Source organism: Xenopus tropicalis, chromosome 7, assembly GCF_000004195.4.
Source record: "Xenopus tropicalis strain Nigerian chromosome 7, UCB_Xtro_10.0, whole genome shotgun sequence".
In the NCBI taxonomy this organism is placed as follows: domain Eukaryota; kingdom Metazoa; phylum Chordata; class Amphibia; order Anura; family Pipidae; genus Xenopus; species Xenopus tropicalis.
In genome coordinates, this window is record NC_030683.2 from 65,648,163 (window position 1) to 65,661,053 (window position 12,891).

A 12,891-nucleotide genomic window follows, 5' to 3' on the forward strand; every position below is an offset into this window, starting at 1 on the left:
TAAAACACTCAAATCACATAATTGCTCATAAATACATACAATGGCATTTTGAACAATAAGGTAATTAGAATATTTATCAGAGGTTTAGCAGGGTATTTTCTGGTGTTTTGTAGCCACGACAAAACATGGACAACAAATGGCACCTTCTGTCATTGCCCTTATAGCCACAACATACTTGCTCAATGTAATGATATTGTCAGTCAGGCCATAGTAGAATGATAGACGAAAAAACTAGAACAGTCTTATCTGTGCTTTTATAGATGGACTATCTTGTATCTACTTTGCCTTTGTGTGCTGAGAGAGGATTTGAGTATTATCTAACCAGGAATTAACTTATATACATACAGTAGCTTTGGGAGAGCCAATGTTGTACCCCATATTACTGCACTTTTGTATTTCAGTTAAATGCCAGTGAATTTGCTAAGAACATATCATCTTTAACTGCTAAAATGAATATCTAGGTCAGTGCTGTCCAACTGGCGGCCCGCGACCCCCCTCTGTGTGGCCCCCCACCTGTCTGGCTGCTTTGATGGCTTACCTTTGAGTAAGCTTTAAATGGTATCAGTACTGTGATTAACTGCCCCCCCCTGCATGGTTCTCACCTCAGATTCAGGCTGTAATCAGGCTGTATTGTTTAAATATGTAATCCCATGTGTTGTTCACACCTTTTAATCTCTGCATTGTTCACCCCCTGCAGTGTTCACACCTCAGGCTCAGGCTGTAATCACCCCCCATTGTTCCCATGTTCACACCTCAGGAGCAGTAGAAACCCACAAATAATCCCTGCACACTACAAAAGGAACATATACTGAGGTGATACTGCAATTAAAAAGTTTTTTAATATATAGTTATTGTGCAGACTGTAGGAGCAGTGCCAGCATTGTGTCACTGTAGGCTGCCTGTGTGTGCCATACACACAGGCATCATAGGGCAAGCAGAGTATGGCACACACAGGCAGGGTAGGGAAGGCAGAGTATGGCACACACAGGCCAAGTATGGCACAAACCAGATAAGAATGGCAAACACAGTGAAAGTATGGCACATGCAGGCAGGGTATGGAAGGCAGAGTATGGCACACACAGGCAGGGTAGGGCAGGCAGAGTATGGCACACACAGGCCAAGTATGGCACAAACCAGCCAAGTATGGCACACAGGCAGGGTAGGGAAGGCAGAGTATGGCACACACAGGCAGGGTAGGGAAGGCAGAGTATGGCACACACAGGCAGGGTAGGGCAGGCAGAGTATGGCAGGTTTTTGCTGTACTACAACCATTAATACGGGTATGGTCATGTAATAACATGGGTGTGGTTTCAAGTGGGTGCGGTTTCAAAAAGGGGAGTAGTCAAAATTGGCTTCCATTATCGGCCCTCCACCACGGAGGTCGGAAAAATTCCGGCCCTCAGTACAACAGAAGTTGGACAGCACTGATCTAGGTTAACAGAAGGAAAGGTAAAAGTGCCGGTTAGGCAGAGAGTTTTTAGCGATGACAGCCCCCTGGGCAACGAGCCAGGGGGGCTGTCATGTCGGCCCTGCGAAGCGATCGTCGCAGGGCCGACCCCCAAGCAGCAGACGCATTCCCCCTAGCGCCGGCCCCCGGGATTTCCTGCTCCAGGACTGCAGCACCAGGACCAGGCAAGCTTCAGGACAGGTAAGGCTGTTTTATTTTGCATTTATACACACTTATACACACTTATACCCACTTACATACATTTACACACACACACAGCACACAATTTTGCAGTTTTTTTTGTTTTTGTTTATATATATATATATATATATATATATAATATATACCAAAACACCATACAGTAGGCGCACTCCAGGGTCTTTTATATAAAATTCAAATCTTTATTTTCATACAGCCATCAGATCAACGTTTCGGCTCTGGCCCAGAGCCTTTATCAAGATACAAGTGGCCAGCATAAAACTTCTTTATAAATACACCCACAACATAGGGCGTGTCCCAACCCACCATCCCACACCTCCCCTTTAATTAAAGGGGAAGTATTGCTAAAAAGCCACAACAATAGTCAATGTACAATACCCTCAACGTTTATTGAGGAAACAACTAAACTGACACTGCTCATTAAGCCCCCTTGGAGCCAATGTGCCCAGCTTTTTGATCCAATACGTTTCTCGCTGCAATAAAATTCGGGCTCTATCCCCTCCTCGTCTAGGGACCGGGACATGATCAATCCCTATAAATCTAAATGTTGGCAGTCTATGTCCCACTTCCAAAAAATGTTTTGCCACTGGTTTGATTGTTTTTTGATCCCGGAAGGCCGTACTTATAGCCGACCTATGACCATCCATTCGAATACGAAGCGTTAAATCTGTTTTCCCAACATATGATAGCCCACATGGGCAAGTAATTAAATAAATTACATGAGTGGTCGTACAGGTAATATGGTGTTTAATATTAATTTTTTGTCCCGTATGTGGATGGTAAAAAAATGGGGCCGGTGCCATAAATCTACAAGAGGTACAGGTCGGACATCTAAAACAGCCTAACTTCAATGGTTTAAGCCACATTGACCCTTGTTTCTGATAGCTCCTAATCGGGTCTGTAGCTACTAGCAAATCACGCAAATTTTGACCCCTTGTAAAGGCCATAACTGGGGGTTTAGGGCACAATCTCGCAAGGTCACTATCAGCCTTAATAATGGGCCAATTTTCTTTTACCAATCTACTTATTTGGTCAGACGCCACATTATACCTAGTGGCAAAGATCAATCGATCTCTACTGGTACTTTCCTTGGGGATCTGTGAATTAACTCTCTCAATCGCCTTATCAAGGGCTTTACGCAATACCTTAGTTTCATACCCCCGTTCTCTAAACCTCTCCCACATTAGGTCAATCTGCTCCCTACATTTTTCTCCACTTGAGTTGTTACGTAATACCCTACAAAATTGAGAAATCGGCAGGGCCCTTTTCAACATATAAGGATGACAGCTCGACCTATGTAAAAGTGTATTCCTATCTGTAGGCTTTCGAAAAAGTGAAAACTGTAGAGTCCCTTGTTCACGCCATACCTCAACATCCAAAAACTGTATTCTATCCTGATTACAGCAAGCAGTGAGCCTAATCGGTGTAGACAAAGCATTCAAGTTATCAATCATTGCGAAAAACGAGGTTTGATCTCCCCTCCAGACAATAAAGATGTCATCGATAAATCTTTTATAACATAATAGTCTACTGCCATAATGTTGCAAAATGTTCTCCGTCTCATATTGATACATAAATAAATTTGCATATGCTGGAGCCATCGGAGCCCCCATGGCGGTTCCAGTCCTTTGGCGGTAGAATTTTTGTTCAAACCGAAAATAATTAAGATCAAGACACATTTCTAAAAGGGACACCGTAAATTGTATTGGAGGTCCATTATAGGCATCATTCCCCACTATACTATCCCCAACAGCTCTGAGGCCTTCTGAATGTGGGATACACGTATATAGACTAGAGACATCAGCCGTTGCCAGGCATATATCCTCCCCACTAGGCAGACTAATTGCCCTGATGCATTCTAAAAAATGAGGAGTGTCTTTGAGGTAGGTGGTAGTTTTTTGAACCACTGGTTGTAATAGTCGATCTATATATAATCCCAATGGGTGCAACAAGCTATCCCTAGCTGATACAATGGGCCTCCCGGGAGGGGGATTTAAGCCCTTATGCACCTTTGGCAAAGTATATAGTATGGGGCATTTAGGAAAGTCCTGGATAAGGAAAGCCCTATCCCCTTCTGAGATCCATTTATTACAAAAGCTTCCTCCACCACCACATCAATCTTTCTCTTATACCAAATCATAGGGTCAGATTTTAGACATTCATAAACATTAGTGTCATGTAATTGTGATAGTATTTCGCTTCTATAATCAACATAATCTAGAATAACAATACCTCCACCCTTATCGGCTGGTCTTATAATAACGTTACTATCATTTTGCAACGACTGTAATGCCTGTTTCTCACCATTAGACAGATTAGATTTGCGAGCATGCTGTGTCAAATTTGCAATACCCGCTTCTACAGCAGATTTAAATAATTTAATACAAGGATTAGAGGTTTTAGGGCAAAACAAGCTCTTAAGTCTAGGCCCCTGTGGTTCAGTTCTCACGTCCGTCTCATTCTTAAAGTAATCCTTGAGATCCAAAAGTCTTGTAAATTTAAACAACTCAATATCAAATTGAAAGGAATCAAAAGCTACTGTAGGGACATAAGACAATCCCTTACTAAGTAGTGTCCTTTCCCCCTCAGTCAATATATGTGAGGATAGATTAAAGATGGGTATAGTTACTTTCTGGGTGGCCTTCCCCTTCGCGGCCCTCCGCGTCGGATATCTTTTCCTCCTTGGATGCCCATATATATATATATATATACACTTATATACACTCATATACACACTTTTACACATGTACAAACATGTATACACAAACTTTTTTTTTTTACCACTTTGTTTTTAGTTTCTTTTCCCTAAAAACTGTTTATTTTGACAGCGTGACTATTGGCTTAGATATTCTGACCACTAATTACACTGTGGTGTGTCTTTTTATTGCATTTTTATCCCTGTATTAGTGTTCCTGATCTGTTTTTAGCATAGCTTTGCCATGTGTAACTTTGGTATAGAAAAATGACTTTACCTATTTTGAATTCATTAGAATGTGTACTTTCCAAAAATATATGTTTTTTTGTGGGGGTCTCTGTATAGTTAGGGGGTGTTACTGCACATAATACGCTGACAGGGGGCTCTGTGTGCAAAAGCTGAGTTGGCAGGCGAGAAATCCATATGCGCTATTTTCATTTTGGGGTCAGTACATACCGCAGACTTTGGTATATCTATGCATATTGGGCATCAAACTGTTCAGTAGGCCTTTGGTGTTCCTATTTGGGGTGATTTGCCTTTGTACGCAAGAAATTGTGTGAGATAAATGCGGCAAACTGCAACATTTTTTTTGCGATTTTCTGAAATGTCAGAATGTGTACTTTTCAAAAATATATGGTTTTTAGGGGTCATGCTACATTTCTGCAGCTTCTACCCCTCATAAAACTGCCATGTGTTTATGAATTAGGTTAAGGTAAGCCATAAAATTAGTGAGCACAAGGTATATTTGGGGGGTCTCTAAGTGCCATGTGCTTTGATAAAACTGTGTACAGTGGGCATCAAACTGTTCAGTAGACCTCTGGGGTTCATATTTAGGGTGTTTTAGCTTGGTACCTAATGCTATGTGGGAGATAAGATGGAAGAAGTGGAAGGTTTGAGGGGATTTTTGGAAATTTCATCAAAATTGCCAATTTTAGGAAAGCTTTGCGGCTTGGTACTTTGGAGTAGAAAGACATGGGTACCCGTTTTAGATTCGGGGGAATGTGTACTTTCCAAAAATATATGACTTTCTGAGGTGAATATACTTTTTACTAGCGTTATCCCACATATAATGATGTAAATGTGTTGATTTTGCAAAAGCTGAAATGATAGATCATATGGGGTATGTTCACATTGGGGCCCCTACATGCCACATTCTTAGATAAACCTATACATATTGGGCATCAAACTGTTCAGTGGACCCCTGGCATTCAAATTCAGGGTGTTTTATCTTGGTACCTAATGATACGTGGGAGATAAGATGCTGCAAACTGGAAGCTTTGAGAGGATTTTTGGAAATGTTATCAAAATTGCCAACTTTAGGAAAGCTTTGCAGCTTGTTACTTTGGAGTAGAAAGACATGGGTACCCATTTTAGATTCGGGGAATGTGTACTTTCCAAAAATATATGACTTTCTTGGGGGAATGTACTTTTTACTAGCGTTATCCCACATATAATGATGTAAATGTGTTGATTTTGCAGAAGCTGAAATGACAAAAATGATTGATCATATGGGGGTATGTTCCCATTGGGGCCCCTACATGCCACATACTTAGGTAAACCTATGCATATTGGGCATTAAACTGTTCAGTGGACCCCTGGCATTCATATTTAGGGTGTTTTATCTGGTTACTTTATGACCTGTAGGAGATCAGATACTATAGACTGGAAGCTTTGAAGCGATTTTTAAAAAATTTCACAAATTTTGATAAAAACCAATAACTTTAGGAAAACATTGCAACTTAGTAGTTTGGAGTAGACAGAAAGTTCTATCTATTCTGGATTTCCCAGAATCTGTTCTTTCTAAAAATGTATATTTTCTGGGATAAACCTTCTGTTAGTGGAATTTTTGGCCTTGAAATCTAAAGTATGCAGCTTTCTGGAGCAATGCTTTGGAAATTTGGTATTGTACTGCCGGGAGTTTTTTTTACCTATACAAGTGAGAAATCTCCATAAAACTTTCCAAATCAGTTGTATTTTCATGCATAAAATAATTTTTGTTTCTGGTATGTGTGTTTATATTATGGAAAATAATATTTTTTTTTTACTTTTTTAGATATTTAGAAGCCTATATCTTGTTACAGAATTGGAATTACACAAAAATTCTGCCATATTTTAAAAGCTTAGGTTGTCCTGAAAAAAACAATATATTGTTTTCCTGGGTAAACTAAAAGTCCCCCCGAGGAAAGGCCCCTAAATTGAAACAGTGCAAAATGTTCAAAAACTGTCTGGCAGTAGAAGTTCCACTTTGGTCCAAAACGGATGGCAGTGAAAGGGTTAAGCCTGATTTGCAACTAAACAACATGCACAGTGTTCATTTTCGTGTTTTGGATACAGTTGCACCAGGCGCTGCAATTGTGTCTAGTGCATTGCCTTCTTGCAACCCCAATAACGCTGGAATTCTGGGGCAAAACGCTGCATTGTGGGGGAAAAAACATGCCGATTATGCTCAAAATTTTGTTTTGCTTACTGTACTTGCAAACATACTGTACATGGGCCCTAATATTTCCTGAAAGGCTAGTTTTACTTAATCCTGCATACTGCTTTGTTTTCATTACTAGTAACAGTGTTCACTGATTCAGTCTTGTTTTGTAGGATCATGCATTTCTTGCTTCTGTTTTGCTCTTTAATCACAGTCTATATGTTTTCAGGAAGAGGCTTTGAAGTGGAACCCAGTGGCCTTCTAAAAGAAGATTTAACCTTCAAAGGGCCTACTCAGTACACTTATTTGGACATGTTCTCAGGTGGTCCTACTGCCATGCTTCCCCAGAGTACAGCTAACCCAATGTTTATTAATGAGCAGCCTACAGCAGTGCTACAAACAGCTCGTCGCATGCGGGTAAATGCTGTGTTATTATAGTATTTCACATATGTATGTATGGTTTTATGTACAATTTCCAGTGCCTTGTATGCAACAGTCACATTATTGTATGTGTTTCTTTATGTGAAAATTTGCATTTATTATTGCAGTGTGTCTGTGTACATACATGACACAGTATCTTCAGCTTTGCATGTGTCAGTCTTCATTGAAGTTGGGTTTTTTTTGCATATAGAAAACACTATTTTTCAAGGAAGAAAAAGTTGGATCTTAGCCTTGGAGGACACTGCTTTGTTAAGACTCTTTTGACATTGATAATTAGAAAGTAAAATGGAGGATTTATACTAAGACCTCTCCAGGCTATTATACTCCAATTGCTTTGAAAATAGGCTCCATAATTCCATCTGAGGCCCATCTCTCAGCATGTGCTAATGCCATCTGTTGTTTTTTTACCCTTGAAATCCAGTAAGAAAATCCTTATCAACATTAATGTTTTGTATATTGTTATTATAAATATACTTTATTTATACAGTGCTGACATGTTCTACACAGTATAGTGTTTTTTAGAAATTCTACATGATTCACATAAGTCTCTACACCAAAGGAGCTTACAGTGAAAGGTCTCAATCACATTCCCACACTTTGGTCAGTTTCATCAGATACCAGTTATCTCTCATTTGTATTTTTGGAGTGAGAAAACCAGTCTACCTGGGTGAAAAACACACAGACACAAAGAAAACATACAAACTCCTTGCTGATAGTGTTCTGTCTTGAATCGTTACTAAGACCCCAGAGCAGCAAGGCTAACCACCATGCCACTTTGTTTTAGAAATAATTAAGAAAAAACACTATTTAAAAAAAAAAAAAAAAAAAAAGAAAGTAGAACCAAGATCATTACCTATAGGATAACCCTCATTGCCCCTCAACAGAATGGCCTAACACATGCAAAAAAATTAATTGATCAATACCGAATCCCTGGACCTCTTGTTGTAGTAAATATTTTCTGCATATGCATATATTTTTAGTTACCTGTTCATGTGGATAAAGTAGGATAGGTGGTATTTGCATCAGGTTATCTGTAGTTGATTAATCAAAACTTTGATTGGCTAAAATCACAAATTTGATTTTCAATTTCCAAAACTAAATAATTTTAATATAGAATATAAAAATATTGAATATAAAAAAATTGGCATATAAAAGCTGCCATGTTCAAATAGAAGCCATTGGAATTTGTATGAATTCACCTGAAATTAGCTACCTGTGAGTCTTTTTTTTATGTATTCAGTCTTATTTGGGAAGTGGTCAGTGTACTTACTGGGCTTAGGATTGACAATTTTTTCTTTTGCTCTTATATACTTACTTGTAAAGTTTCTTGAGTAATTCAACTCTGAATTACTTAATATAGCTCTGTGATTTCAGAGAATAAGCACTGCAAGGTATTATGCTGCACAATGCAGGGGTAGTAATAAATAATGTCTTTATGCAATATGAAGATAAAAAGAACAACAGACAAGCAAGCCTGTTAAAAAAAGAAAGAAAGCTTAATCATCATTAATTTTAACGATAATGGGGGTGGGACATTTATCACTACAGGAAAAGTGCAAAAAAATCCAGGCACAGGGTACAAAAGAGCCTTATGGCACCCCTTGGGAATTACAAAATGTCACCTAAATCACAACAATGCTCCCCACTCATCATTGGCATAGCCTGCGATGTCACTCACAAGAATAATGAAATCTTAACCTACATGATTAAAATTATGTACCTCAACACTGTTATACCTAAGCTACTTTGGTCATCATACTTACTGTATATACTTGAGTATAAGCCGATCCGAATATAAGCTGAGGTACCTAATTTTACCAAAGAAAACTGCAAAAACTTATTGACTCGAGTATAAGCCTAGGGTGGGAAATGCGCCAGCTACTAAGTTTCAATAATCAAATAATTATTTGAACTCTACATAAATATATAATGTGTATTGTAGTCAATTAAATGAAATACATAAACAGCATGGAGTTGGAGCCTAAAATAATTTTATTCACCCCCGTCTGGAAAGGTGTGCCCAATACTTAGAACTTCTGATAAAGCAGCTACTGTGAGCAAAGCACTGAATCTCCCACCAGAGCAGTGTTCTCAACTGCTGCTTGTCAGAAGTTCTAAGTAAAGATGGTTCAGTGTATGGGGGTTAGAAAAGTTTGCCTTAAAGTTTTCATTGTTGTACCTGTATATTTACCTGCCTGCCAAGCCTGCCAAGGAAGTGCTACGTTGCATTCAGGTGATTGCCAGTCAGCAACATGGAGCCAAATGAATGAATGGCCTAAACTGGAACATATACCATTCCCTATTGATTGTATATAATACATAACATGTCTACTCATGCCTAATCACTAGGGTACAGACCACTAAGGAGCGAGTTTGTGCGCAAGCGCAACGAATGTGGCCAGTCGGATAAGTAATCCGATGCTGTCCTCAGTACTCGACTCGAGTATAAGCCAAGGGTTCCTTTTTAAGCACATTTTGGGTGCTGAAAAACTCTGCTTATACTCGAGTATATACGGTACCTGATTGCCTTATCCATTTCTCACATTGTTTTTAATTTTCCTTTGTTTTCTGCTAACAAACTGGCTGGTATGCTAACTATTAGAGAATGTCTTAACTTGTAATGAAAATTTGATTAATAAAAATTAATTTAAAAAGTTGCAAAAAAAAAGCCTTATGGCAGGCAGTAAGAGAAGGGTTTCCTTGTGTCCATCAGCATTCTGCTCTGCATCTCACACCAGGTCCACTTTCCAGGTACGTTTTCCTGAAGGAAATATTTGAATTATAATAATCAGGATCAATTATGTGTGCCTCAGATGCTAAGCACTAGGGCCATGGGCACAAGGAGCTTCTCTCAGCCTGTGTGTGCCATGGCCTAAGAGGCACACTTTTGCACCCCTCAGTTTATTATAATAATTATAATCCAAATATTTTAACAGCCTTCAGGAAAACCTGCCTGAAAATTGGATTTATCATCCTAGCACTGGCTGCATATGTCAGTCAGGTACCTTCCTGTCAGTCAGGAAGCTTGCAATATTTCCATGTTTCCCACAAGTGCCTGTCCTTGTGCATGTCTGCGTACTACAGCTAAAAGTGTTAGCTCCTTCTTTATGACTGTGCCTCACTTAAATACAACACCCAATTTAAACATCCTAAAGTAGAGGCCAATATATGTTTACTTTTATAGATGAGCTACTTAAAGTACACAGTTCTTTATAAAGTAATGGATGATTTACAATGCTGATTTTGTTCATGCTTGCAGACTCATGTAAAGAAGGGAGGAGATGTGATGCCAACTCTGGACATGACCCTTTTTGATTGGACAGATTATGAAGATATGAAACCAGAAATATGGCCATCATCAAAAAAGAAAGGTAAATATGTACAATGTAAAGTCTCTAATTGTTATTTTAGTTGTTTGTCAATTATTTGAATGACACATCATTTTAGTTTTTTTAAAGAACATTCATTGACATTAAGAAAATTAAGAGGCAGGTTCATCATTGTTTAAATCTGAGTTTCTACCACAATCATTGTTTGCCCTAAAATGCAAAAACTTGAATAAGACATTGTAAGGAGCACCCAATGGTAGGTCTCTCCTCTTCATTGATGTCACATGAGGCAGCACCAGCATGGTGACATCATTGCGTTGGCATATAATGTCATTGCACCACACATCGGTGCCAAATTCAAAATAAACAGATGCTGAAGACATGGGTACAATGCCTAAATAAAAGACTTTTCTTACAAGTTCCTGGGAGCATTCTAAATTACTTTTTCTAATTGATCTTCTGGTTCCTGACACTCCTGCCTGATTTTAACTGCCTGATTGCTGCCTGCCCCAACCTGTGCCTAAAATTCGACTTTGAGTCTTAACCCTTTGGCCCTGACCTCTACCCACAGCTTTTCCTTAACAGTATATTCGGGCCATTGACCTTACTAAGGAAGCATCCTCTGATCTGGAAAACCTCAGGCAACATGGTGACTAGTATGAAGGCATATGAAGTTTAGCAGATTGGAAGGGTACATCTCTCTGAACAAGAGAAACTTTGGGAGTGTTCTGCTGGCCTGTGCTTGTACTGTGGTGGCATGGCTTATTTTGCCAAGATCATAGAAGCAGGGAAACAATTACACCTAGGTAGGATAGGTGAGTCTTATCTGGGTGGCATCGAACCTTCTCCCCAAAAGAATACTCAGGTTTGCTCCCAGTATAGTTGTATCTGGCATCTTAAACTATTAATTCCCAAAACTTTCTAGATTCTGAAGCCACAGGGAATTTTGTGGACTCTGTCATCACCAAATGCCTTGGAATTCCTCTACTTCACATGTCTGCCCCTTTATGGGTATTAGCAATTGATGACAGACTGTTGACCTCAAGAATAATCTCTGAAACTACAACAACATCGCTTAAATGCGTGCAATCGAAATTCCACTAAAGCAAATTAGTGGAACTTTGCATCCCTAATGTCCTTAATTAAACCTAATGGGGCCAATTCACTAAAGGTCGATAAAACGAGCGCTATTTATAGCATGCGTTAAAAAAATTTTCGCTTCTTATTTGTTACGACTTAGTGCTCGATTCACTAAAAGGACACGCGTCATAATTAGGAAGCGATTGTATTGTCGTTATTTATCTGGCAATAACACATTTTCAATCAGTACTTTTCCAGCGCGTGTGATATATTTCACATGCGTTATTACCGCACGATATTCCACAAGTAAGTGCTACGCATTGCGTACCACATGACTTCCACCATTTTGTGCAGTTCCGCTGTGATGCTTGAGATGGTGAGTGCAGAAGGTGCAGATGCACAATTAGCGCCTGTGGAGCGACCAAATAAACAACAATATTGTACACAGTAGTGGTGGTAATAAACAAGTGAATAACATGAAGGACGCATGAGTGCTCACAGATGCCGAAAACCAAACAATACAGTAAAAAAAACAGAGGTCACAATACACAAAACACACAATTGAAAACAGAAAGGAACAAAGCAACTTCTAGATCAGAGATTTAGCCCAAACCACCAAACATGCAAGTGTTAGTAAATGTTCATTGAAAATTTAAGTACCTATTCATGTTAATGAGAGCAGTGACAGTTCAGATGTTAGTAAATATGACACAACACAAACTCAAAACAAAAACAAAAAAAACATATGTGCACCTTCACATTTGGCCAACAGTGAGGATGAGAGGCCTTGCTACATTAGCAGCCCACAATTGTCTGACATTGAAGATACATATAAAGATTATCATCCAGAGGAAGCACGTGAAGCTGAAAAGTGAGGAACTTCACAGTACAGTTATACAGAATATAAGGGAGAGGGATGGGAGTGAGGCCAGTTAGTAGCAAGTTGCAGTAGTTTAGTAGGGTAAGTGTCAGAGAATGCCTTAGTATTCTATTGATTACACTGGGAAGAAAAGGATTCATTTGGGCAACAATGATTAGCAAAAAGTCACTACGTTGTGATGGGATTGCTTATTGTAGCCAACACAATAAAAGCATTCTTATATTTTGTTTAAGTCTGGAACTGGAGGTGGTCCTTGTAAAAATGTTTTCTTCACACGAACTTTGTAATGTCCCGAAATAACAGAATTACATTATTGTCAATGAAGTTGTATGTTTCATGTCATGATGATCATCATTGAGAAGATTGGCAAAAATATATCAT

General features: G+C 39.0%; 1 protein-coding gene across 1 annotated transcript in view; it reads left to right on the forward strand.

The window, feature by feature from the left end:
* Positions 1–12,891, forward strand: part of draxin (dorsal inhibitory axon guidance protein) — a 46,562-nt gene that overhangs the window by 24,167 nt on the left and 9,504 nt on the right. The window contains exons 3-4 of the mRNA XM_002937523.5: positions 7,010–7,197; positions 10,481–10,592. Of these exons, the coding sequence (XP_002937569.2) occupies positions 7,010–7,197; positions 10,481–10,592 (300 nt within the window). The remainder of the gene's footprint in view (positions 1–7,009; positions 7,198–10,480; positions 10,593–12,891) is intronic.